This window comes from Dendrobates tinctorius, unplaced genomic scaffold (genome assembly GCF_039654945.1).
Source record: "Dendrobates tinctorius isolate UK_male_01 unplaced genomic scaffold, ASM3965494v1 ptg000394l, whole genome shotgun sequence".
NCBI classification, from domain to species: Eukaryota; Metazoa; Chordata; class Amphibia; order Anura; family Dendrobatidae; genus Dendrobates; species Dendrobates tinctorius.
In genome coordinates this window covers 1,076,892-1,104,325 of record NW_027362060.1, presented here as the reverse complement: position 1 = coordinate 1,104,325, position 27,434 = coordinate 1,076,892, and the positions used below count along the sequence as shown (strand labels likewise).

The window sequence follows — 27,434 nt, the reverse complement described above, 5'->3', positions numbered from 1 at the left end:
AGTTGATGTTTTTATTGGTACCATTTTCTGGCACATTACTTTTTTATCGCTTTCTATTCCGATTTTTGTGAGGGAGAATGAACAAAAATCAGAAATTCGGAATTTTGAGGGGGGTTTATGCCATTCTGTGTGTGGTAAAATTGATAAGGGAGTTTTATTCTTTGGGTCAGTGCAATTATAGTGATACCTCATTTATATAGCTTTATTATTTTTTTATTATTATTATTATTTATTTATATAGTGCCATTAATTCCATGGTGCTGTACATGGGAAGGGGGGTTACATACAAAGTTATAGATATCGTTACATACAAAGTTATAGATATCGTTAACAGTAAACAAATTTACCATGACAGACTGGTGCAGAGGGGAGAGGACCCTGTCCTTGTGGACTTACATTCTACGGGATAGTGGGGAAGAGACAGAAGGTCTGGGGTGCAGCAGCTCAGGCGGTGGTGAGGCGGCAGAATGGTTATTGCAGGCTGTAAGCTTTCCTGAAAAGATGGGTTTTCAGGTTCCGTTTGAAGGATCCGAGGGTGGTGGATAATCGGACATGTTGAGGCATGGTATTCCAGAGGAGAGGGGATATTCGGGAGAAATCTTGGAGGCGGTTGTGTGAGGAACGAATAAGTGTGGATGAGAGTAGGAGGTCTTGGGAGGATCGAAGATTACCTGAGGGAATATATTGGGAGATTCGGTCAGAGATATAGGGAGGGGAAAGGTTGTGGATGGCTTTGTAGGTCAGTGTTAGTAGTTTGAATTGGATTCGTTGGGGAATTGGGAGCCAATGGAGGGATTTGCAGAGGGGAGAGACATGGGAGTAGTGAGGAGAGAGGTGGATTAGTCGGGCAGCAGAATTGAGGACAGACTGGAGTGATGCAAGAGAGTTGCCAGGGAGGCCACAGAGGAGAGTGTTGCAGTAGTCAAGGCGGGAGATGATGAGGGCATGTACAAGAGTTTTAGTCGATTGAGGACTGAGGAAGGGACAGATTCTGGAAATATTTTTGAGTTGGAGGAAACAGGAGGTGGCAAGAGTTTGGCGTGAGGTTTGAAGGACAGGACAGAGTCGAGAGTTACTCTGAGGCAGCGGATTTCAGGTGTGGGAGAGCGCGTGATAGCTTGTTTTATGTTTGGGCGCGTTTATACAATAAAAACTATTTTATAGAAAAAATCATTATTTTTGCATCGCTTTATTCTGAGAGCTATAACTTTTTATTTTTTCCCTGATGTAGTTGTTGTTTTTGTGGGACAAGATGATGTTTTCAGAGGTACCATGTTTATTTATATCTGTCTTTGATCTCGGTTTATTCCACATTTTCTTTGGCAGTATGATGATAAACATTGTTTTTTGCCTTGTTTTTTATTTTTTATGGTGTTTATTAAAGGGGGTATTACCAAATATGTGTACTTTTATTGTTTATATTTTATTCATTCAAATATTTATTTAGATATACAATATCTTGATTTTTTTTATTATTTTTGATTTTTTTTTTTTATATTTTTACAATTATTTAAAAACATTTTTTTACTTTTTTACTTAGTTCCACTATGGGACTATCATTTTTGCAGGCTGATCGCTTCTGCAGCATGGAGATGCAGCAGCATCCCCATTCTGCAGAAACTGTCAGTGCTGCACTGACAGACAAATTTGCTCATCATGCACTGGGCATGATCAGCAAGTTTGCTAGGTCTGGTGACCCGGATGTTTTCATGATGACATCGGGTCACTATAGCAATGATCAGGACCCCGCATCACACTGCGGGGTCTCCTATCCAAAGGCAGGGGGCTGTCAGCCCTCTGCCGGCATCCGTGTTAGATCGCAGCATTTCGGGGGATAAAGAGCCGGGAGAGGTCTGTGACCACTCCTGGCACTTAGTGCCAGGTGTCAGCTGTCAGAATCAGCCAACCCTGTGTGTGCGGGCAATCGCTCAGACATAGTAATCCGTCCCTGGTCAAATTGGCCCAGGGAGCAAGGACGGATTATTATGTCTGATGTCAGAAAGGGGTTAAAGTATATGAGATAAAGGAAAACATATTAGATTCTGACATTAAATAGTGTTTAGCATGAAAAAATAATTTAGTTTAGGACCACCACATTAAACAATGCACAGTTAATGATCCTTAGCATATTAGAAAGCATCACCTGTTTATACAGTTGTGGCCAAAAGTTTTGACACCCCTGCAATTCTGTCAGATAATACTCAGTTTCTTCCTGGAAATGATTGCAAACACATTCTTTGGTATTATTATCTTTATTTAATTTGTCTTAAATGAAAAAACACAAAAGAGAATGAAGCAAAAAGCAAAACATTGATCATTTCACACAAAACTCCAAAAATGGGCCAGACAAAAGTATTGGCACCCTCAGCCTAATACTTGGTTGCACAACCTTTAGCCAAAATAACTGCGACCAACCGCTTCTGGTAACCATCAATGAGTTTCTTACAATGCTCTGCTGGAATTTTAGACCATTCTTCTTTGGCAAACTGCTCCAGGTCCCTGATATTTGAAGGGTGCCTTCTCCAAACTGCCATTTTTAGATCTCTCCACAGGTGTTCTATGTGATTCAGGTCTGGACTCATTGCTGGCCACCTTAGAAGTCTCCATTGCTTTCTCTCAAACCATTTTCTAGTGCTTTTTGAAGTGTGTTTTGGGTCATTGTCCTGCTGGAAGACCCATGACCTCTGAGGGAGACCCAGCTTTCTCACACTGGGCCCTACATTATGCTGCAAAATTTGTTGGTAGTCTTCAGACTTCGTAATGCCATGCACACGGTCAAGCAGTCCAGTGCCAGAGGCAGCAAAGCAACCCCAAAACATCAGGGAACCTCCGCCATGTTTGACTGTAGGGACCGTGTTCTTTTCTTTGAATGCCTCTTTTTTCTCCTGCAAACTCTATGTTGATGCCTTTGCCCAAAAAGCTCTACTTTTGTCTCATCTGACCAGAGAACATTCTTCCAAAACGTTTTAGGCTTTTTCAGGTAAGTTTTGGCAAACTCCAGCCTGGCTTTTTTATGTCTCGGGGTAAGAAGTGGGGTCTTCCTGGGTCTCCTACCATACAGTCCCTTTTCATTCAGACGCCGACGGATAGTATGGGTTGACACTCTTGTACCATCGGACTGCAGGGCAGCTTGAACTTGTTTGGATGTTAGTCGAGGTTCTTTATCCAACATACGCACAATCTTGCGTTGAAATCTCTTGTCAATTTTTCTTTTCCGTCCACATCTAGGGAGGTTAGCCACAGTGCCATGGGCTTTAAACTTCTTGATGACACTGCGCACGGTAGACACAGGAACATTCAGGTCTTTGGAGATGGACTTGTAGCCTTGAGATTGCTCATGCTTCCTCACAATTTGGTTTCTCAAGTCCTCAGACAGTTCTTTGGTCTTCTTTCTTTTCTCCATGCTCCATGTGGTACACACAAGGACACAGGACAGAGGTTGAGTCAACTTTAATCCATGTCAACTGGCTGCAAGTGTGATTTAGTTATTGCCAACACCTGTTAGGTGCCGCAGGTAAGTTACAGGTGCTGTTAATTACACAAATTAGAGAAGCATCACATGATTTTTCGAACAGTGCCAATACTTTTGTCCACCCTCTATGTTTGGTGTGGAATTATATCCAATTTGGCTTTAGGACAATTCTTTTTGTGCTTTTTCATTTAAGACAAATTAAATGAAGATAATAATACCAAAGAATTTGTGTTTGCAGTCATTTTCAGGAAGAAACTGAGTATTATCTGACAGAATTGCAGGGGTGTCAATACTTTTGGCCACAACTGTATATAACGCTGTCCCTTATTAGATCCAAGCTCTATCCACCTCCTGTCGCCTCCAGCTCAAAAATATTTCCAGAATCTGTCCTTTCCTCAACCCTCAATCTACTAAAATGCTTGTGCATGTCCTCATCATCTCCCACCTCAACTACTGCAACATCCTTTTCTGTGGCCTCCCTGCTAACACTCTCGCACCTCTCCAGTCCATCCTTAACTCTGCTGCCTGACTAATTCATATCTCTCCTCTCTACTCCTCCATTCTTCCCTCTGCAAATCTCTTCACTGGCTCCCATTCCCCCAGTGTATCCAGTTCAAATTACTAATACTGACCTACAAGGCCATCTATAACCTGTCTCCTCCATATATCTCTGAACTAATCCCCCGATATCTTCCCTCATGTAATCTCCGGTCCTCCCAAGACCTCCTTCTCTCCTCCACACTTTTTCGCTCCTCACCCAACTGCCTCCAAGACTTCTCCCGAATATCCCCTATCCTCTGGAATTCTTTGCCCGAACATGTTCGACTATCAACCACCTTCAGATCATTCAGATGGAACCTGAAAACCCACCTCTTCAGGAAAGCTTACAGCCTGCAATGACCCCGCTGCCTCCTCACCACTACAGGAGCTACCGCTTTACCATCACCAGAGCTGCTGCCACCCCCCAGCCTACTGTCTCCTTCCCCACCATCCTATAGAATGTAAGCCAGCAAGGGCAGGGTCCTCTCCCCTCTGTATCAGTCTGTGATTGTTAGTTTGTTTACTGTAAGTGATATCTGTAATTTGTATGTAACCCCTTCTCTTGCAGCACCATGGAATCAATGGTGCTATATAAATAAATAATAATTAGATAGCATTCCCTTTGGTTACATATAGTGCCATTCCATATTATACAGCATCCTCTTGTTATATATAGCACCGGGAAAAAATTTTCCCTGTCATTTTGTATCTACAGATGTGCACCGGAACACCTGTGTGTTAATAACGTGACCTATCACATTATCTGTCAAAGGGAATCATATGACATGACACGTGATACATTGGACACTTGGGGGCGCTATGCCCTGTCATCAATATCCCAAGCCTGGAGAGCCAGAGGTCTAATAATTTTCTTTTGTTTATCCATTTTATTTTATGTGATTGTATATACTGTATTGTTTTGTCCTCTTTTATATATTTTATCTGAAGTGATGTACCATGGCTACTGTAGATATGAGTGGATCGATCTGCAGAAGTTCAATGTGAAGTTGAATTTCCAGAAATGAAATACTGAAGCATCAGAGAGCAAAATAATGTCTTTTTGATTTACCGCACAGGCTTCCCCATAATGTACTGTAGCTATGACTTCTAGCGGATTATCATACCTTATAAAGTGGTAGGCAGTATCTGGGCCATCACAAATCAGCAGTTCCCAGTGGAGCACAGTTTCCAGACATTTTCCATCTGCACAGTTGCTGAGTACATCTCACTCTCCTGTAGAATGTAAGCTCGTATGATCAGCAGGGTCTTCTCTTTCTCTCCCTCGTGTAGAGTGTAAGCTGGTATGACTCAGCAGTGTCCTCTCTCTCCCCTGTAGATTGTAAGCTCATATGATATGCAGGTTTCTCTCTCTCTCTCTCTCTCTCTCTCTCTCCTGTAGAGTGTAAGCTCTTATGGTCAGCAAAGTTATCTCTCTCATAGAGAGTGTAGGCTGTTATGATCAGTGATGTCCTCTATCTCTTTATTCTGCAGAGTGTAAAGTCTCCTGGTCAGCAGGGTCCTCTCTCTCTCCTGTAGATTGTAAGCTTTTATCGTCAGCAGAGTCCCCTCTCTCTCTCCTGAAGAGTGTAAGCTCATATGATCAGCGGATTACTCTCGCTCTCTTTCTCCTGAGTGTAAGCTCTTATGGTCAGCAGAGTTTCCTCCGGTAGAGTGTAAGCTCTTATGATCATTGACATCCTTTCTTTCTCTCTTCTGTAGTGTTTAACCTCTTATGGTCAGTGTGCGCCTCTCTCCTTTCCTCCACGTGTATTTTCCGAGCAATTATAAGCATTCCAACACTGAAGTTCAGGCAAATTTATTTGCCGTAAATTTAATTTATTGAGAACATTTTGGGATGCGGTCAAATTCAAATTTAAAAAGATCTGCTCATCTATAACTATGACCAAATGTAGCTTCTACGCCAAGATCCAAATTATTATTCAAATGCTATTTTTCTCTGATTTCCCTAAACAGTTGATGCAAATGAGTCAGTTTAATGTTCAAATTATCAACCATTAGAGGATAAATCAAATTTTACTGGACAAACCTTCCAATGATAACAGCATTTATATCAAAACTGAAAAAACTCAAAATGCACTGTTACAAATTATTATGCACAACAAAGTTTCCAAATATTTTACATATTTTCTTTGATACCACCTTCAGCATGAGTTTCTCTCCTTTTATGCCCATAGCAGCCAATGACCTAGGAATTTGTTGCAGCATGAGATGGTGCATTGCCCATGTATGAAGATACTGTAATTGTGCTTCGATTGGCATGGTTGTTCTTTTTGTAGAATGGGAGAAAGTGGACAGTCACCACCTGACACTAATTTTATACTTTTTCCTGCAAAAATGGTGTCCTCCTTGGCTCATACAACGACGGATGGTGCGATCTGACACTGAAGTTCCTTGATCTTGAAGTTCACCTTTAATCTGTATAGAAGTTTTTCTGGGCTCTTTTGTTACCATTCGTATTATCCGTCTCTTTGATTTGTCATCAATTTTCCTCCTGCGGCCACGTCCAGGGAGGCAGGCTACGGTCCCATGGAGCTTAAATTTCTGAATAATATGTGCAACTGTAGTCACAGGAATATCAAGCTGCTTGAAGATGGTCTTATAACTTTTACCTTTAACATGTTTGTCTATAATTTTCTTTCTAATCTCCTGAGACAACTCTTTCCTTTGCTTCCTCTGGTCCATGGTCAGTGAGTGAGTATCTGTAGCTCTCTATATAGGCCCACTCACTGATTCCAAGATGGAAGACATCTGTGATGCTAATTAGTGGATACACCTTGATTTAACATGTCCCTTTAGTCACATTATTTTCAGATGTATCATCATTTCTGTTCATGCCTATTTCATGAGTTTTATTTTTTTAAATATTCTGTGGAAGCATAGTTGAAAAGCAATGTCTGACTTTCATTTGTTCATTTTCATAGATTTTTAATTATTAGTTTTGCAAGATTCAATTTATTTCTGTGACCATTGTGGGGTTTTCTGTCATTATATAGCTGTATAGCAGCTTGTGTTTTTACGTGATAAGATGTATTCATTGATACCATTTTTATTTACATTTGTCTTTTGATCACGTTTTGTTCTGTGGTATGATGAAAAACCATAGTTTTCCATGTTTTTGGGGGTTTGTTTATGCCATTCACTGAAGGAGTTAGCTAGTGTGACAGCTTTTTAGATCTAGTTCTTCCAGACACAGTGATACCTAATCTGTGTACTTTCTTTGTTTTTTACATAAAAATATGTTTTTATGAGTGTAATATTTTAGTTTTTTACTATTATTTTGACAATTTGTTTAAAAATAGTTACAATTTTTTTTCTTCCTTTTTTTAAATTTTTCGCTTAGTCCCTCTTTGGAACTTACATTTTTTCTCTTTGATCGCAGGTATAATGCATTGCAACGTTCAAGCACTGCAATGCTTTATACAAGTCAGTGCTGCAATGACTGAAGCATTTCAATAGCTTCGGATCATCAAGCTTTCCATAGCTTGATGACCCGGGGGTTGTCATGATGACCCTGGGTCACCATGGCAATGATCGGTCTCCCGTGATGAGAGGGCACCGATCTGAAGGGAGAGGGAGCCCCCTTGCTCTCCCAGTCTCCTAAATGTTGCGATCGCTCTCGACTGCAGCATTTAGGAGGCTAAACAGCCAAGGGTGGTGCTGGCACAGTCCCTGGCTATTAATACAGAAGCTCATCCATTAGTAGCACCGAGCTCCTGCAGTAATAAGCGGGAGGTGCTGATATTTCAGCACCTCCTGCTCGATAATGCTGTGATCGGTCAGTCAGATTGACATACTGATCACAGCAATCTGAGTGCGGACACCACTGGCTTGGGTCCCCGCATTTCTTCCCATTCTGTTCAGACATCAGTGACAGCTGTCAGCCTGGACCTGTCACTGCATGTTTACACGCAGTAACAAAATGCATGACAGATATAGCACGTCATGGTGCGGGAACTGACACCTGCTCATGACATGCTATGTCTGTCATTAGTCAACAATAATAGAAGCTAACACCCAAAAAAACACGTATCTGCTATCACCACCATCTGCAACAAGTAGAATAAACTTATATCATGCTTTATCCCACATGCTAAAAGCTGCAAAAAAATTGAAAAACTATTCCAGAGTTGTTATATAAAATGAAATAAAACAAACAAACACTTATGCATCCCACATGCCAGTAACAATAAAGACTACTGCTTGTTATGCAAGTACCATTGAACTTGGGATGGTGGGCGGGGAGAGTGGAGGTCGGTGCCCGATAGCAGCCTTGTGGTCTGTCGCTATGAAGGTCCGCCCCTGTACATAAGTAAAGTTTATTCAGAAGTCCACAGATTTTGGCGATTAAATGTATGCAGTACTGATTTTTTTAGAGCACGCACACAAAATAGAAACACAGACATTCAGCTTGCCTTTGCCAGACAACATTTAATTAAATAACACAAATCTTGCATGGATTCTAGCTTTCTTATCAAGGTAAATAAACTAATCAAGGTGAACTTACACAAGTGCAGAAAATGAGTTATGCTAGATAATGGATCATGTAGGAGAAAATGGAAGGGCATGTGATATCCACAAATTCTTTGGTGTGTGATATCAGCAGCAGGGAGATAGCAATGCTAATGTAGCAAGAATATTTGATCTGATATGATGGAAGTACTTAGTGACATCTAAGCAACCTTCAAGAGTTTCTATAAAAGAGGGAAAGAGAATGACCAGAGGCCGCTTGGATTTCCTGTGCCTCAGAAGGGGTTCCATCTTGGTCACCCGAAATGGCGACATTTAATGAAAAAAAGACATGCAGCCAGCGAATGGAAAACTTTGGCCGCTTTGTATGGAACTCTGACACAGGAGAGCTGATGGGAAGAACATTAATCAAATGGGGTATGTTTTTAAGCCTTGGCAGAAAATGACTAATATAAATATCTTTAATTGCTATAACACAGTACATTAAAACACATTACAAAAAGAAGTGATATTTAAAAAATATACATCACTAAACCTTTCTGTATTAAAAAGAAGAAGTACTGATAGACCCATTTCTTGTAACGTTAAAGATACTTTTTATTTTTTGCAAAGGAGTACAGGTTAAGTTTCAACATCCCATAGAGAAAACGTTGTGAAAGATTTCACAGGATGTATATGTATTTTTGCACAATTTTGTAATAACAATTTCTAAGCCAAATGCTTTTTATTCATTGCAATGTAAAACTGACTAAAATCAGAATTCTGACAAATTATTCATACATGGTATGCTCTAGCATAGTATGCCTAATCAAAAATGGCTGCCATTTGGATTATTAACAGAGCTATTTGACATTTCAGACATGGAGAAGAACGTAATCATATAAAAATGTAATATAATCGTACATCAATACTAGGAACAAATATGCAGTACTGTGCAAATGTTTTAGGCAGGAATGGAAATAATACTGCAAAGTTAGAATGCTGTTAAAATTAGATTTGTTACTATTTTACTTTCAGCAATTAGCAAAATACAAAGTAAATGAACAAAATAGAAATCTAAATCATATCAATATTTGGTGTGACCACTCTTTGCTTTTAAAACTGCATCAATTCTTCTATGTACACTTGCACATAGTTTTTGAAGGAACTCAGCAAGGAGATTGTGCCAAACATCTTCAAACATTAACCTCAGATATTCTGTGAATTTTGGCTTGTGCAAATCCTTCTGTTATTTCATGTAATTCCAGACAAACTCAATGTTTCTTGAGATCAGGGATTTATGGGTATTATTTCATCACTTCTAGGATTCCTTGTTGCAGTACACCATCTTGATGGTATTACATGATGGATATGCATCTGACTACATTTCTCAGCAGTACACCATTAATTCTGACCAAATCCCAAACTCTATTCGGTGATATGCAGCCTCAAACTTGCATGGAACCTCACCATGCTTTAGTGTTGCCTGCTGACACTCATTATTGTACTGCTCCCCAGCCCTTCAGCACACAAATTGCATTGTGTTACAGCTAAATATTTCAGGTTTTGATTCATCTGTCCAGAGTTTCTGCTGCTATTTTTTTTTTGCAGCACAGTTTTCATAGTTTAGTCATTTGGCCTTGTTTCCATACCAAAGGTTTGGCAGCAATTCAGAGATGAAGACCATTTCTGGCAAAACTGCTATGAATAGTAGATGGGTGTATCTGGGTCCCAGTGGTTACTGCCAATTCTGAGCTAATGGCACTCAAGGACATCTTCTGATTTTGAAGGGCAGTAAGCATGATGCTTCTTTAATCTGCTGCACTAAGTATTCTTGGCTGACCACTGTGTCTACAGTCTTCAACAATTCTCATCTCTTGCTTCTTCTTTAAAAGAGCTTGAACAGCTCCTCTTAAAACCCCAGTCTGCTTTGAAATTTTTGCCTTGGAGAGATCTTGCTGATACAGTATTAGTGATGGATGAACCCCTGGATGTTTGGGTTCAACGGGTTCGGATGAACAGTTAGAAAAGTTTGGTTCGGTACCAAAAACGTACCCTAACCCAAACCCCATTCAAATGAATGATGGGCCTGAACATCCAGTGTTTTCCATACTGTCATATACAAACATTGTCTCTGATCAGTGGTAAAATGCCACGCTCTCAGATGACAGTCAGCAGCTCTGACCGAAGGTAAGAAGTTTATCTACGGTCACAGGCGTCGGCTGATGGGACTACTACTCCCATCAGCATACACCTGCTGCCACTAATAACAGTGAGAACAGGCGGTGGCTAATGGTAGTATTCATCAGCTGGCATCTGTGTTTTAAATAAATATTTTTTTTTTTTAAATGGTGTGAGTTCCCCTATATTTTTGATAACTAGCCATGCAACATTAAATAGATGCGGGCTGCAACCCTCAGCTGTCAGGTTTAGCAAGGCTGGTTATCAAGAATAGAGGAGTCTCCACTCCATTTTTTTATTATTGAAATAATTTTTAAGAAAAGGCGTAGGGTTCCCCCCCTCTTTTTGACAACTAGCCAAGTTAAAGCAGACAGCTGGGGCAAGTGAGAAGAGCAAGGCAAAACACCAGAGTTGGCACATCTAATACATTTGCCTTTTCTGGTGCAGCTGAGGGCTGGTATTTTTAGGCTGAGAGGTGAATATCCATGGCCCCTTACCAGCTTGAGTATACCAGCCCCTAGCTGTCTTCTTTAACTTGGCTGGATTTTAAAAATGGGGGGAACCCATGCCATTTTTATAATTATTTATTTAAATAATATTAAAAAGATGTGGGGACCCCTTTATTTTTCATAACCAGTCTTGCTAAATCTGACAGCTGAGGGTTGTAGCCATACAGTAGGTGTTCGGTACGGCCCCCGATATTTACTGTTTGAGATCACCAATATCTATAAAATATAACTAAATTTTGATTTGATGCTTTACTGAGTATTACAATTTTGTATGACCTGTTACATGAAACTATCTCCTACAACCTTATTTTGTATCAGAGTGTGGCTGTTCCTCATCCAATTTTAAACCTCCTACAAATCTGTTTGTTTCAGTTAATTATTGTATTTTAACCTATATATGAAAATGATGATCATTATCATATGTTTGGTATATTGGGCTAATTATACACCTGACTATAATGCCAAAATAATTGCATAATACTGACTTGGTGCCAGTGTGCCTAGAAGAATTGATGCTATTTTGAAGACAAATGATGGTCATACCAAATATTTATTTGATTTAGATTTCTCTTCTGTTTATTAACTTTAATTGTTGTTAATTTAGACAGTTTTAATTGATGTAACTTTTCTAACAATGCTGCACAATACTGTGTGTATATATTTATGGTGTCGTCGTCTCCTGTGCCAGACGGACACTTAAAGGCACTTCTAACACAGACCAGGAATGTTCAATGCAATTGCTCACAACCACCTTTTTATATTTGCCACAGTGTTTTAGTGCACCTGCATATTAACGTAATACTAAAGGTGTGTGAACCTTTTGTTGTTTTTTAACTATTAAGGGTTATATGCAGCTGCAAAAAGCATTTCCTAGAAATTACAGTTTGAATAACCAGCTGGGGACAGTAGGAATAAACAAGAGATGTCCGGCACTACCCAAGGATGCCTTCTCCCCACAATGCTTTAGCTGATTGGGAAAGATCATGTCAATCATCTAGATTAAAGTGACAAGTTCCTTTAAAGAAAAAAATAACCACAGCATTCCTTTTTAATGTGTTTTTACGAGGATATAAGGTTTTGTTAACCAAAAAAATGATTGTCTTCTGCGTTCAGATTTTTTGTGTAGGAAACATTTAAACATTGTACAGTAATGCTTATTTTTTGCAGTGTTTATTAGTCTTTACTATGTGGCTTTTTACTTTGCTATGATTGGATTGTTTGCGCTTTCCATCTACTGTCTGATGAAAACACTCAGCCCTTATGAACCAGATTATCAAGATCTACTGCAGTCACCAGGTAACTTTGACCAGGTATTAACCATCAGTATATGATGTTCACCAGTATATGATGCACCAGGGAGATTCTGTAGTCTTATTAATGTTAAAGCAGAATATGACTATACCACATGTAGGTGTAACAAACGTAACCTAATAGTACAGCACAGGACTACTTTTCTGCATACAACCTTTATTATATCGTTCAGAGTCCTTATGCATATTAAAAACTGGGGATTTTCACACAATTAAAAATGTTCTTTATCTTATCACCTTTGCCTTCCAAAATTAGCCCTCCTGTTCAATATTATACTGTATATGAAATCCGTATCACAGTGATTTCAAATTCTATAGTAATACATATAGAAAAATGGAAATTCATACAGTTATTTTGAAGTCTTATACATTGGAGGTATACAATGGGGAAAAAAGTATTTAGTCAGTAACCAATTGTGCAAGTTCTCCCACTTAAAAAGATGAGAGAGGCCTGTAATGGACATCATAGGTAGACCACAACTATGAGAGTAAAAATGAGAAAGCAAATCCAGAAAGTCACCTTGTCTGATTTGGCAAGATTTATTTTTCAAATTATGGTGGAAAATAAGTATTTGGTCATTAACAAAAGTTCATCTCAATATTTTGCTATATATCCTTTGTTGGCAATGAAAGTGGTCAAATGTTTTCTGTAAGTCTTCACAAGTTTGGAACACAGTGTTGGTGGTATGTTGGCCCCATTCCTCCCTGCAGATCTCCTCTAGAGCGGTGATGTTTTGGGCCTGTCGCTGGGCAACACAGACTTTCAAATCCCTCCAAAAGTTCTCTTTGGAGTTGAGATCTGGAGACTGGCTAGGCCACTCCAGGACCCTCATATGCTTCTTTCGAAGCAACTCCTTCATTGCCCTGGCAGTGTGCTTGGGATCATTACCATGCTGAAAGACCCATCCACGTTTCATCTTCAATGCCCTTGCTGATGGAAGAAGATTTGCACCCAAAATCTCACGATACTTGGCCCCATTCATTCTTTCATGTACATGGATCAGTCATCCTGGTCCCTTCGCAGAGATACAGCTCCAAAGCATGATGTTGCCACCCCCATGTTTCACAGTAGGTAGAGCATTGTGTCTCCTCCAAACACGATGACTTTTGTTTCTACCAAACAGTTCTACTTTGATTTCATCAGATCATATGACATTCTCCCAATACTCTTCTGGATAATCCAAATGCTCTCTAGCAAGCTTCAGATGGGCCAGGACATGTACTGGCTTAAGCAGGTGGACACATCTGGCACTGCAAGATCTGAGTCCCTGGCGGTGCAGTGGGTTATTGATTGTTACGGTGGTCCCAGCTCTATGCAGGTCATTCAGTAGGTCCCCCGTGTGGTTCTGGGATTTTTACTCACCATTCTTGTGATTATTTTGACCCCACGTGGTGAGATCTTGCATGGTGCCTCAGATCGAGGGAGATTAACAGTGGTCTTGTATATCTTCCATCTACTTATTATTGCTCCCACAGTTGATTTCATCACACCAAGCTGCTTGCCTATTTTGCCTATTACAGATTCAGTTTTCCCAGCCTGGTGCAGGGCTACAGTTTTGTTCTGGTGTTCTTCGACAGCTCTTTGGTCATCACCATAGTGGATTTTGGAGTGTAACTGTTTGAGGTTGTGGACAGGTGTCTTTTATAATGATAAGTCCAAACAGGTGCATTACAGAAATCTTGCATGTTTTTAGGTGACCAAATACTTATTTTCCACCATAATGTTAAAAAGAAATCTTGCCAAATCAGACAAGGGGATTTTCTGGATTTGTTTTCTCATTTTGACTCTCCTAGTTGTGGTCTACCTATCATGTCAATTACAGTCCTCTCTTATCTTTTAAGTGGGAGAATTTGCACAATTGTTGGCTGACTAAATACTTATTTTCACCACTGTATGTCATTATGATCTCCCATTATATACCATATCTTTTGGACTATAAAAAGCACTTTTTTCCTCCCAACATGAGGAGGAAAATGGGGGGTGCGTCATAGTCCAGATGCACCTGCTCTGGCTATGGTGGGGGAGAAGTTTTGGCAGAGCTGCAGGTCATAGAGGCAGGAGCTTGTGGCTCTGGCTAACTTCTGTTGCTGTTGCTAAAGAGAAATGAATATTCACTGCATTCCATGCCCATGGGCGTGGAGGGCAATGGCTGTTTATTTCTTTTTGGCATCCTGATATGATTGGCCCCATCCCGTTCCTGGTGAGATTGGTTCCATCCTTATTCTGGTATGATTGGCCCCATTCCATTCCTGGTATGATTGGTCCCATCCTTATACTGGTATGATTGGCTCCATCCCGGTCCTGGCAACGGAGCAGAACACTGCAAGGGAGCGGAGGAAGATAAGTGTAATGGTTTGTTTTTCTTATCTTTTCTGATGGGGTCATGCATACCAGGACTGGGATGGGGCCAATCATACCAGAATAAGGATGAAACCAATTATACCAGAATAAGCATGGGACCCTGCATACCAGGATGGGGGTGGAGACAATCATACCAGGGCTGTGATGGGGCCAATAATACCAGGATAAGGATATGACCATGCATACCAGGACTGGGATGGGGCCAATCATAACCAGGATAAGTATGGGACTATGCATACCAGGACTGTGATGGGGCCAATCATACCAAGATAAGGATGGGGCACTGCATACCAGAATAGGGATGGGGCCATGCATACTTGGATGAGATTGGGACCCTGCATACCAGTATAGGGATGATGGTGATCATTCCTGCCAAGATAAGGATGAGGGGGCATGCATACCAGGATACGGATGTGGGCAATCATTACTGCCAGGATAAGGATGAGGATGAGGGGGACCATTCCTACCAGGATAGGGATGAGGAGGTATGCATACCAGGATGGGCATGAGGGCCATGCATATCAGAATAGGGATAAGGGGGTCATGCATATCAGTATAGTAATGAGGGAGCCATGTATACATGGATAGGGATGAGGGGACCATATTTATCAGGATAGGGGATATTAAGTACAGAATTGACCACAGTTTTTGTTTCAGTTTTTTTTCCCCTAATTTCCTCCTCTAAAACCTAGGTGCGTCTTTTTGTGCAATGCGTCTTATAGTCTGAAAAATGCAGTACCTCTGTCCATCAATTGCAAATAGATTGCCTTTGTGAAAAAAAGAATATTATGAACTATGTCTTTATCTTAGATGCATCTGTATAAAATAGTGCAGTCAATCGATGATAAAGTGGATATCAAAAGTCTACACACCACTGTTAAAATGCCTTGTTTTTGTCTTGTAAAACAATAATACCAAAAAGAATTATAGCAGATACTTTCTCACCTTTAAAGTCACCAGAGATCTGTACAAGTCCATTGAGAAACAAACTCAAATAATTGTAAGGGGAGTAGTGATGAGCGAGCATGCTTGTGAATACTCGACGCTCGCCCAAGCATCTTACTGCTTGAGATGCTCGGCACTCGCTGAGTATTTCCGGGGTTGCTCGGTGGGAGCTTGGGTGGTCTTCCACACACTGTAATGCCGCAGCCACTACAGATGTTGGGAAGGCCTTGTGAGCAGAAGAGGGCAGTTGTTGACTACAATCATCAACAAGGCCGTCGATATTCAGTTCAGACTTCACACATAAGACCTCAGGAGTGGACATGGATGTCAGTACCAGAAGGCCCTTGTTGCGGAATTATTAAAAAAAATTCCCATCTGAAAACAATGGCGGCAGAGGTCACATTTCCTTGGACAACCAAGAAGTACAGGCGAGAGAGACTCAACTCCAATCCAGCAGAGTCAAGGGAACACTGTCAAAGTTCTGGGAGAGTTTTTTCAGTCCCTCCCATTGCACAGGCCCTGAGGAGCGGGGTACTCTCACAAGGAGTGCAAAGTTTGTGAAAATGCAGGAGGGAGTACTTTGCTGACCGTACCAATGTCCTCTGTGATTCATCTGTGCCTTATAATTATTGGGTATCCAAGCTGGACATGTGACATGAACTGGCTCTCTACGCTTTGGAGGTCCTGGCCTGCCCTACCCCTTGTGTTTTGTCAGAGAGGGTTTTTAGTGCTGCTGGTGGAATTATAACTGATAAGCGCATCCGCCTGTCAACTGAAAATGCTGACAGGCTGACTCGTATAAAAATGAGCAAGGGCTGGATTGGGCCAGACTTCTCAACACCACCGAATAACAGCAGTGTAACAAACTCAAATCCAGTGTCTTTTTTTGGGAGGTCTATTTCCATGCACCTCCTGAAAACTTCTCTTCAAAGGGGTATTGAGATGCATCTAATTTTTGGCCAGGCCTTGCATTCACTGCATAGGCAAACAGTATGGAAGAAACACTTTGTTATAATGGGAACATTGTTTTCAGGAGGCCCTGCTGTAAGAGGCATTATAGTGCATCCAAATTTTTGGCAGCTCTTGCATTCACTGCATAAGCAAACAGTATGGGAGTATTAACTTCTTAATAATGGGAACATTGATTTCAGGAGGCCCTCCTGTACGTCTCTTCAAAGGGGTATTGGGGTGCAGTCCTGCCACTCATTGCATGTGCAAAAGCAGTATAGGAGACCCACTGTTTAATAATGAGAACAACAAAGCATAATTGGCTGATAGCTCTCTGAGAATAGTGAGGGCTGACTGCTGGCCCTTTAAGAATAGTAATGGCCGCCTGATGACCCTATAAAAATAGGCTTTGTGACTTTCAGAGTCCTTCCTTCATAAATGAAGCAGGATGCATCTGATGATGTGTCACACACCACATGGCCAGATAAGGTTGTAAAATGACATTTTCCAGTGAATGCATTTGTCTTGGTTGAAAGCAACGCTAAAGTTGAAAAACACATCAGAAACACTACGTGTGAACATAGCCCAATGTGTGGCCAAGCATTTTTGTTTTTGTTTTTTTTTTGCCTTATATTCAAGTCATTACCCTGGAAAGGATGTTCCTTAACATTTTTCCCAGGAAAATCCATTTTGATTTCGTTTTTGTATGTTTTATTGTGTGCCTGTAAAAGTGGCGTAAGACTCTGACAACTTTGTTCACAGCTGTGACCTGGGAGTCAGAAATGCTTCCAGGGGTATTCCCCATGCTGTTCCCATGTCATATGAGCACTGTTCCCATCGATTTCTGCAATTTTTAGTCCATCTGCAGACCACCAGGGGGGCCGTGGCAAAAATGCTTGAGTTTCCCATAGACTTACATTTGGCTCGAAGCTCAGGTCAAGCACCCAAGCATTCCAATTTGCTTGACCCGAGGAATGAGCACCCAAGCATTTTTGTGCTCGCCCATCACTAAAGGGGAGGCATAAAAATAACATAACTAAAATATTGTGTTTGCATAAGCGTGAACACCCTCATATAATTGGAGATTTGGCTGTGTTCAGAATCAGCTAATCACATTTAGATCATGTTACATAGTAGTCAGTGATGCCAACATTTACAGTGATTGTGATTAACCCCAAGTCAATTTTAGCTACTCTAGTAGGATTTTTCTGACATTTTCTTAGCTGCATTTTAAAGCAAAAACCATGACCCACAAACAGCTTACAACGAAGAAAAGAGATCTCCTTGTTTAAAGTTAACAGTCAGGAAAAGAGTACAAAATAGTCACCAAGGCATGAGATATGCCCTGGAACACTGTGAAGAGAGCCATTAAGTAGTGACCTAAATTTGGCACAACAGTGACACTACATAGAACTGAACGTCCCTCAAAAATGTTATAAAAGGAATTGGTCTGGGAGGCTGCCATTAAAGGTGCTACAGAAATTTCTGGTAAATGGTTTGTGTACTGGATGTAAACATAATCTCCCTTATTATTCATATGTTTGGCTTGTTGGTAGGTTAGCAAGGCAAAAACCTTTTCTTCCTTTTCTTGCAAAGAAAAATAATCAGTGTTTAGCTAAAATCTACATAAAGTCTGCCAAAAGCATTTGGGAGAATGTGTTGACCTTTTTCATCATAATCCAAAAAGTATGTCTGAAGCAAAGCCAACACTGTGCATCACCAAAAGAACATCATACCCACAGTGAAACATGGTGAAGACAGCATTGTGCTTTGGGGCTGTTTTTTGGCATCTGGGGCTGAGGCTTTATCAATGTAGAAGGAATTACGAGCAGTGCCAAATCTCTGTCAGTTTTGCAACAAAGCCTTCAGGCTGCTATTAAAAAGCTGAAAATGAAGAGGAATTTCACCTTTTAGTGCATCAACAACCGTAAGCATACCTCCAAATTAACAAAAGAATGACTTCACAAAAAGATTAATGTTTTGGAATGGTGCAGTCATGTCACAGACCAGAATCAAATTTCAAATCTGTGGGTCGACCTGAAGAATGCTGTACACAGTAGATGCCCTTGCAATCTGACAGATTTGGAACGCTACTGCTAAGAAGAATGGACAAAGATTGTCAATACTAGATGTGTCATGCTGATAAACTCCTACTAGAAAGACTGAATACTTTCACAAGTTCAAAGGGTAATTTAAGAAAGTCTTAGTTTAAGGGTGTGCATATTTACACAACTACATTTTTTAAGTTATTTCTTTTTTTTCCACCTGAAAAGATTTCATTTTGTTTCTTATTGCATTGTACAGATTATAGGTGACTTTAGAGGTGAAAAAGTTCTGAAATTATTTTTCTTGGTATTTTGAAGACAAAAACCTGGCATTTTAGCAGGTTGTGTAGATTTTTTATATGCACTGTACATTAAGATAGAAATTACTGCTACATAGAGTACTAAAATGAAAATGCCTTCAAGTACAAACTCAAATGTACAATTGTGCTGGACAGGGGTGACCATGCGACCAAATGTATATGGAGAAGAAGGAATTGAAGTTTTCTACAACATCTCAAATGAAAAATCTTATGAAGGAATTGTGAAAAGTCTATGCAAATTTCTCTCAGGTATGTCATCAATCATCTGTGCAACATTGAGGCTTTTTTTTAACAAAAGGTTGAAACAATAATGAATCAATGTGCCTAGGTTGCCATTAATAACAAAACCCTATGAAAAAACAAGATGAGCATAGACCCTACAACAAGTAAATGAGTAAATAGTAACAGTACAAGTAAATAACATAAGGGACTTATCTAACGCTATTTTGATCACAAAAGGCGTAAAAGTCATCCAACCATGTCACGTGTACCCAATGAGACGGTCCTCCTAACCTGTCTAGTAGCGAAAACAGACCGTGTCTCATACGTCGTCAATGTGAATAAGGGCAGAGCAGGATACAGTCCGGAATAAAACACCCATCCATGGGAAGCTACGCAGATTAAATACTTAACTCAGAAATGGGGCAACACCCCGAGTTTGCACAAAGTACAAAAAAATTCAGTAAACCCAAAAACCTGAGCCGGACTATAAGCTGGTGTACATGCAAGTATACTGTGGCCATTTCGCAGACAAAACCCAAGAAAAAAAACAAGATGAACATATGCCCTACAGCAAGTAAACAAAAATATCTCTATGACTAAAGGCGCAGTTCTGCGCTGGAAACGTGTCAGAATGTGTTGATTCACTATCAGAAACTTTTATATGAATACCGAATAAAGGAATATCTTTAACTTTTTAAAAGTTGTTGCATCTGCTTTTCCCCACACCATTTCTCTTCAGATGTTTCTGCTGACCAACAGAATAAGCAGGTCCATCACAACAAGCACAGTCTCATATATGCTGTGTGGCAAGTTCATGATATAAATCTATTTTTTTACAAACAAAAATATAAAGCAAAATACCTTTGCTTTTGCTCAAAAGGCCTTTTTCTCTCAAATTTTGTTCACAAATGTGTCAAAATCTGTGTTAGTGAGCACTTCTACTTTGCCGAGATAATCCATGCTCCTCATGGGTGTGGCATATCCAGATGCCAATTAGACAGCATGATTATTGCATAGTTGTGCTGTAGGCTGGCCATAATAAAAGGCCACTCGATAATGGGCATATTTTTGTTCAGTATAAGTAAATAGTAAAGGTACAATAAATAACATACAGTACTTACAGTGGAGGAAATAAGTATTTGATCCCTTGTTGATTTTGTAAGTTTGCCCACTGAAAAGACATGAACAGTTTATAATTTTAAGTGTAGATTAATTTTAACATTGAAACATAGAATATCAAAAACAAAATCCAGAAAATCAAATTTTATAAGTTATATAAATTTATTTGCATTTTGCAGTGAGAAATAAGTATTTGATCCCCTACCAACCATTAAGGGTTCTGGCTCCTACAGACCAGTTATGCGCTCCTAATCAACTTGTTACCTGCATTAAAGACAGCTTTCTTACATAGTCACCTTTATAAAAGACTCGTGTCCACAGACTGTCAGTCAGATTCTAACCTCTACAACATGGGTAAGACCAAAGAGCTTTACAAGGATGTCACGGACAAGATCATAGACCTGCACAAAGCTGGGATGTGCTACAAACCCATAAGTAAGATGCTGGTTGAGAAGGAGAAAACTGTTGGTGCAATAGTAAAATGGAAGAAATACAAAATGACTGTCAATCAACATCGATCTGGGGCACCATGCAAAATCTCACCTCATGGGGTATCCTTGATCATGAGGAAGGTGAAAGATCAGCCTAAAACTACACGGGGGGAACTTGTTAGTGATCTCAAGGGACCTGGGACCATAGTCACTAAGAAAACCATTGGTAGCACATTACAACATAAAGGTTTACAATCCAGCAGTGCGCGCAACATCCCATTACTCTAGAAGGCACATGTGCTGGCCCGTCTGAAGTTTGCCAATGAACACCTGGATGATTCTGTGAGTAATTGGGAGAAAGTGCTGTGCTCAGATGAGACAAAAATTGAGCTCTTTGGCATTACCTCAACTCACGGTGTTTGGCGGAAGATAAATGACCCAAAGAACACCGTCCCCACTGTCAAGCATGGAGGTGGAAACATTATGTTTTGGAGGTGTTTCTCCACTAAGGATATAGGACTACTTCACCGCATAAATGGGAGAATAGATGGAACCATGTACCGTAAAATCCTGAGTAAAATCCTCAGTCTCCAGACCTTAATCCCATAGAAAACTTATGGAGGGAGTTGAGGCTTCAAGTTGCCAAGTGACAGCCTCACAATCTTAATGATTTAAAGATGATCTGCAAAGAGGAGTGGACCAAAATTCCTTCTGACGAGCACAAACCTCATCATCAACTACAAAAAAAAGTCTGACTGCTGTGCTTGCCAATAAGGGTTTTGCCAAAAAAGTATTAAGTCTTGTTTGCCAGAGGGATCAAATACTTATTTCTCACTGAAAAATGCTAATTTATATAATTTATGCAATGTGATTTTCTGGATTTTATTTTTGATATTCTATCTCTCAATGTTAAAACGAACCTACCCTTAAAATTATAGACTGTTCGTGTCTTTGTCAGTGGGCAAACTTACAAAATCAGCAAGGGATCAAATACTTATTTCCCCCACTGTAATTAATGCTATTTTAACATAAAAGCCATCCCTGATTGATTGGTGTTAATAGTTGAATTATCTGAGGATTGGTTCTAGGAGTTATAGATAATGAAATCAGTATAGAGTTGAATCATTGTCTTGTACTCTAAGGGTACCGTTACACGGAGCGATGCACCAGCGATCACGACAATGATATGGATCACAGGTGCATCGCTAAGTGGTCGCTAGTGAGCTGCCACACAGGCAGATCTCACCAGCGACATCGCTGGGGTCGGGGGTCGCTACTTACCTGTCAGACGCGGCGATCCTGACGTCCTCCCGCCCACGTCCACGCGTCGCTCGTCGGCGCCACAGGAAGCCCAGCAGGAAGTGATCCAGGACCTTCTCGCGCGACCAGCGATAACCAGCGGTGGAGCGGTCGGAGGTAAGTATCACATGTAGCGATATCACTAGCAATATCGCTGCTATGTTACAAAATCGGTGACTTTACAGTGATATTGCTAGCGATATCGCAGTGTGTAACGGGGGCTTAACAGAAGGCAAATTAAGGATAGGAAGTATTAATATCTGTTTATGTGTTGATTATTTCCACTGAGCTTTATTACTTATCCTAAAAATAATATTTGAAAAGTAAAAAGTGACCTTTTTTCATTAATTTAATTTGTCCTACCCACTCTTTTTTGACAATGCATGGGGCACATAGAACATAACACAAAATTGCAAACAGATTTAGAATAATTTAACAGAATTTGATAAATGTTTTAAATATTTCATGGGTGAAACTGGGTTGGATTTGGAGAGTCGTGTTCCAAGGCTAATGGTTGTCACAGGATGCACCAACAAATCACTGTACAGTCCTGTGCAAATTAATTGGGACAAAGCATTTTTTTTTTTTAAGTAAAATCATAAGTTGGTTACCAGTCAGTGATTCAAACCAGCTTTAACTGCTCTGAACAGGTACTCACACCTGTACAAAGCAGTTAAAACTGGTTTGAATCACTGACTGGTAACCAACTTATGATTTTACTTAAAAAAAAATGCTTTGTCCCAATTACTTTGCTCAGCACTGTATCTTGACTAGGGGACAGTATTTGAACAAGGTATTGAACTACATAGGAAAATCTATGTAATAGCTATGCCTCATCAAATGATAAGATGAAAATTTAATCATTGTTCTGTACACCACATGGTATATAAATAATAATAAATGCCATCTCACATGACACTTATTAAAACAGGGACATATTGTATGTCAATGGAGAAGTAAAGTTATTTTCACTTGTCTTAGCACAAAGTTGATGTCTTAAAGGAGTATTGCAAAACTCAATGGGAAAATGCTGTCTGATCATATTGCACAAATAGACCTAAATGAACGTGATGATGCAACAGGGTTATCACTAATAACTATGGGCATCTATGCTGTATACCATAACTAACTTAACTTCATAATAAATTACAGTGTATAACAAAACTAACCAGGTGGAAATGAAGAACAAGGACTGCAGCAATGCTACTGATGTCAAGTCTTTTCTAACGGTGAATGAAAATACTAAACATGCCTGTCAGTTCACAACTGATATGCTTGGAGATTGCTCTCATGATAAGGATCCCACATTTGGCTTTGCATCAGGACAGCCCTGTCTCTTTATAAAAATCAACCGGGTAAGTTATTATTATTGAACTGCATAAATATTTGCGCTTGCTAGAATCAATTTGGAAAAATAAAATAGCTAGTTATGCCTAAAAATGAGTCATAAGAGGCGATTTCTAACATTCCAAAAATAACATCAAGGAAATAAACATAACTTATTTCAAAGTCATGGCACTTTGCAGTTTAGAGACTATAAAGTGACTGGTGCCGCTATAAAAGTTTATAAGCAGCAGTTAATTAATGTATGTAGCACATGTATGAATAGGTCCCGTGTTAAAAAAAAAAGTCCTTGTTTACAAATCATAAACTTGAAGTACCTCTCGATGACAGTCCAAGGCCGTTAGGCGTGGAAATTTACACATGCTGTGGAAGTGTTTGAGCAGTGCCCTGGCAGGTAGCACATGCTCAGAGCAGTTACTACTGAAGAAAGCTAGTGAAAGGAGCTCAGATCGCAGGGATGGCCAGCTGGCAGAAGCTCTGAACAGAGGAAAGGCCAGTGACATCACAATGTCAAGGTGAGTACAGATTGCTAATAGACCAAACTTCAAGCACCTGCATGGTAAACAATAGTTGAATTCCTGCAGTGAGTGTTTGCTTTCCTTCCCAGTTCCTCTTTCTTTCACCTCTTTAGATGTCTGGGAGGTTAGAATCAGAGTTGGAAGGGACCTCCTGGGCCATCTGGTCCAACCCCCTGCTCAAAGCAGGATTCGCTAAATCATCCCAGACAGATGTCTGTCCAACCTCTGTTTGAAGACTTCTATTGAAGGAGAACTCACCACCTCTCATGGCAGCCTGTTCCACTCATTGATCACTCTGTCACAAAGTTTTTTCTAATATCTAATCTGTGTCTCCTCCCATTCAGTTTCATCCCATTGCTTTTAGTCTTTCCTTGTGCAAATGAGAATAAAGATGATCCTTCTACAATGTGACAGCCCTTGAGATATTTGTAGACAGCTATTAAGTCTCCTCTCAGGCTTCTATTCTGCAAGCTAAACATTCCCAAATCCTGCAACCTTTCCTCATAAGACAGAGTTTGCAAACCGGTAACCATTCTGGTCACTCTTTTCTGAACTTTCTCCAGTTTGTTGATATCTTTTTTAAAATGTGGTGCACAAAACTGGACACAGTATTCCAGATGAGGTCTGACCAAAGAGGAGTAGAGGGCAATAATGACTAAACGTGATCTAGACTGTATGCTTCTGTTAATAAATCCTAGAATTGCATTTGCCTTTTTTGCTGCTGCATCACATTGTTGACTCATATTCAGTCTGTCATCTATTAGTATACCCAAGTCTTTTTCACATGGGCTGTTGCTTAGCCCTATTCCTCCCATTCTGTATATGCTTTTTTCATTTTTATTGCCCAGATGTAGTACTTTGCATTTTTCCCTGTTAAAAACCATTCTGTTAGTTGCTGCCCACTGCTCCAGTTTATTTATATCTTTTTAAATCCTCTCTCTCTCTTCTCTAGTATTAGCTATCCTTCCAAGCTTTGTGTCATCAGCAAACTTAATCAGTTTACCCTCAATTCCTTCATCTAAATCGTTGATAAAGATGTTGAACAATACAGGGCCCAAGACAGAGCCCTGTGGTACCCCACTTGAGACATTCTTCCAACCGGATGTGCAGCCATTTACGACCACTCTATGGGTCCGATCACTAAGCCAGTTATGAATCCACCTAACAGTTGCCTTGTCCATTCCATACTTAGCCATTTTTTCAATAAGGATTGTGTGAGATACCTTGTCAAATGCTTTGCTGAAGTCAAGATATACTATATCTACTGCATTTCCCTGATCCACCCAATCAGTGATTCTGTCATAGAAGCAAATTAAGTTAGTCTGACATGACTTATCAGTTACAAACCCATGCTGACTCTGTTTAATCACTTCATTCTTATCCAGGTACTTATATACATGTTGCTTAATAATTTGTTCAAAGATCTTTCCTTGTATAGAAGTCAGACTCACTAGCCTATAGTTGCCTGGGTCCACCTTCTTCCCTTTTTGAAGATAGAAACAACATTTGCTCTTCTCCAGTCTTCTGGGACTTCTCCTGTTCTCCAAGAATTTTCAAAGATTATGGAGAGGGGTTCAAAAATGTATTCTGCTTTCTCCTTCAGTACTCTGGGGTGTAATTCATCTGGACCTGGAGACTTGAATTCATTTAGGTTAGCTAAGTGTTTCCTCACTATCTTTCCGTTTATAGATATCCTGGATTCTTCTATTCCCTTAATAAGACAGTGAAGAACAGTTGATGTTACATTTCCTTTCTGGGAGAAAACAGATGCAAAATAGGAACATAAAAGTTTGGCCTTCTCAACATCCTGTCTTACCATTTCATCATTTTCATCCTGTAAAAATCCTATAGCATCTTTGACTTTTCCTTTACTTTTGACTTATCCCCAAAATCCTTTATTATTGCTTTTGACATCTCTTGCAAGCCTTAATTCATTGTCAGCTTTAGTAATCTGATTTGTGCCCTGCAAGTTCTGCAGACAGCATTATATTCTTATTTAGATATGCCTCCCTCTTTCCAATTTATAAACATTTCATTCTTCCTTTTTAGCATGTGCTTAAGTTCTGTGTTCATCCAACCTGGTTTCCTTAAATGCTTCCTATTCTTCCCTCTTTTTGGAATTAACAATTGTGCTTTGAGAATTTCATTTTTCAAGATTTCCCATCCTTCCTGGACATTTTTGTCCTTAAGGATATCCAGTCATTGGATCCCTCCAATTCTCTTTCTGAATCCTTTAAAATCTGCCTTTCTGAAATCTAACCTTGACATCTGAGTCTTCACAGGTCTTCCTCCTCTAGTTATCCAAAACTCTAAAATAGCATGGTCGCTACCTCCTAGGGTCCCAGCCACTTTTACCTCCTCAACCATTTCCTCCCGGTTTATAAGGATTAGATCCAAGGTAGCAGATCCCCTTGTTTTCTCCCCTACCTTTTGGAAGATAAAGTTGTCAGTAAGAGAGGATAAGAATTTCCTTGACCTGTTAGTTTTGCCTGAGAGAGATTCCCAACAAATATCAGGATAGTTGAAATCTCCCATGACAACTATGACATATTTTTTGGAGAACTTGGCCATTTGATGCATAAAGTTCATCCATATCTTCAGCTTGCACAGGCGGCCTGTAGTAAATGCTACAATGGAGTCCTTTTCTTTGTTCTGTCCTTGTTTTCATACCCAAACAGTTTCCACAGAACTCCCAGTCTCTGAAGCTTCAATCTCTGTGCAGATATACGCGTTTCTAACATACAATGCGACACCTCCTCCTCCTTTATAAAGTCTGTTTCTAGCAAATAAGTTGTATCCTTCTAGCCTTGTATTCCAATCATGTGTATTGTCCCACCAAGTTTCAGTGATTCCAACGACATCATATTTCTTTTCCTGTGTTAGTAGTTCCAATTCTCCTTGCTTGTTGCCCATGTTTTGTGCATTAGTATAGAAACAGTTTAGTTTGTGATTGTTTTCTCTTTCTCCAATATTTTTATTATTTAGATTCTTTTGTCTTTGTTCTTCCTTTCCACTTCTAATAGCAGAGTTGTCAATAGCATTTGTCAGGTGTATGGCTTTTTCTGACCTTTTGCTTCCCTTTCCACATTGTTCTAGCTTAAATCTCTGATGATGAGTGTAGCAAGGCGACTTCCAAATACATGTTTTCCAGTCTTCGTAAGGTGCACCCCATCTCTAGCAAGTAGTCCATCGTATAGGTAATTTCCTCCGTGATCCAGAAATCCAAATCCTTGCTGATGGCACCATCGACGTAGCCAGTTGCTCACCTGCAGAATCTTATTCCACCTCCTTGTTCCATGGCCATCCACTGGGAGGATGGAAGAGAAGACCACCTGTGCTCCCAGTTCTTTCACTTTCTTACCTAAGTTTTCAAAGTCACTGCAGATGGTTTCCAGGTCGTTT

The 27,434-nt window shown here is 40.0% G+C and overlaps 1 protein-coding gene across 1 annotated transcript in view; it reads left to right on the top strand.

Moving 5' to 3' along the window:
* The first annotated feature begins 8,805 nt into the window (after positions 1–8,805).
* Positions 8,806–27,434, top strand: part of ATP4B (ATPase H+/K+ transporting subunit beta) — a 33,201-nt gene continuing 14,572 nt past the window's right edge. Inside the window, exons 1-4 of the mRNA XM_073563537.1 lie at positions 8,806–8,917; positions 12,337–12,465; positions 19,235–19,348; positions 23,323–23,525. Coding sequence (XP_073419638.1) covers positions 8,806–8,917; positions 12,337–12,465; positions 19,235–19,348; positions 23,323–23,525 — 558 coding nt within the window. The remainder of the gene's footprint in view (positions 8,918–12,336; positions 12,466–19,234; positions 19,349–23,322; positions 23,526–27,434) is intronic.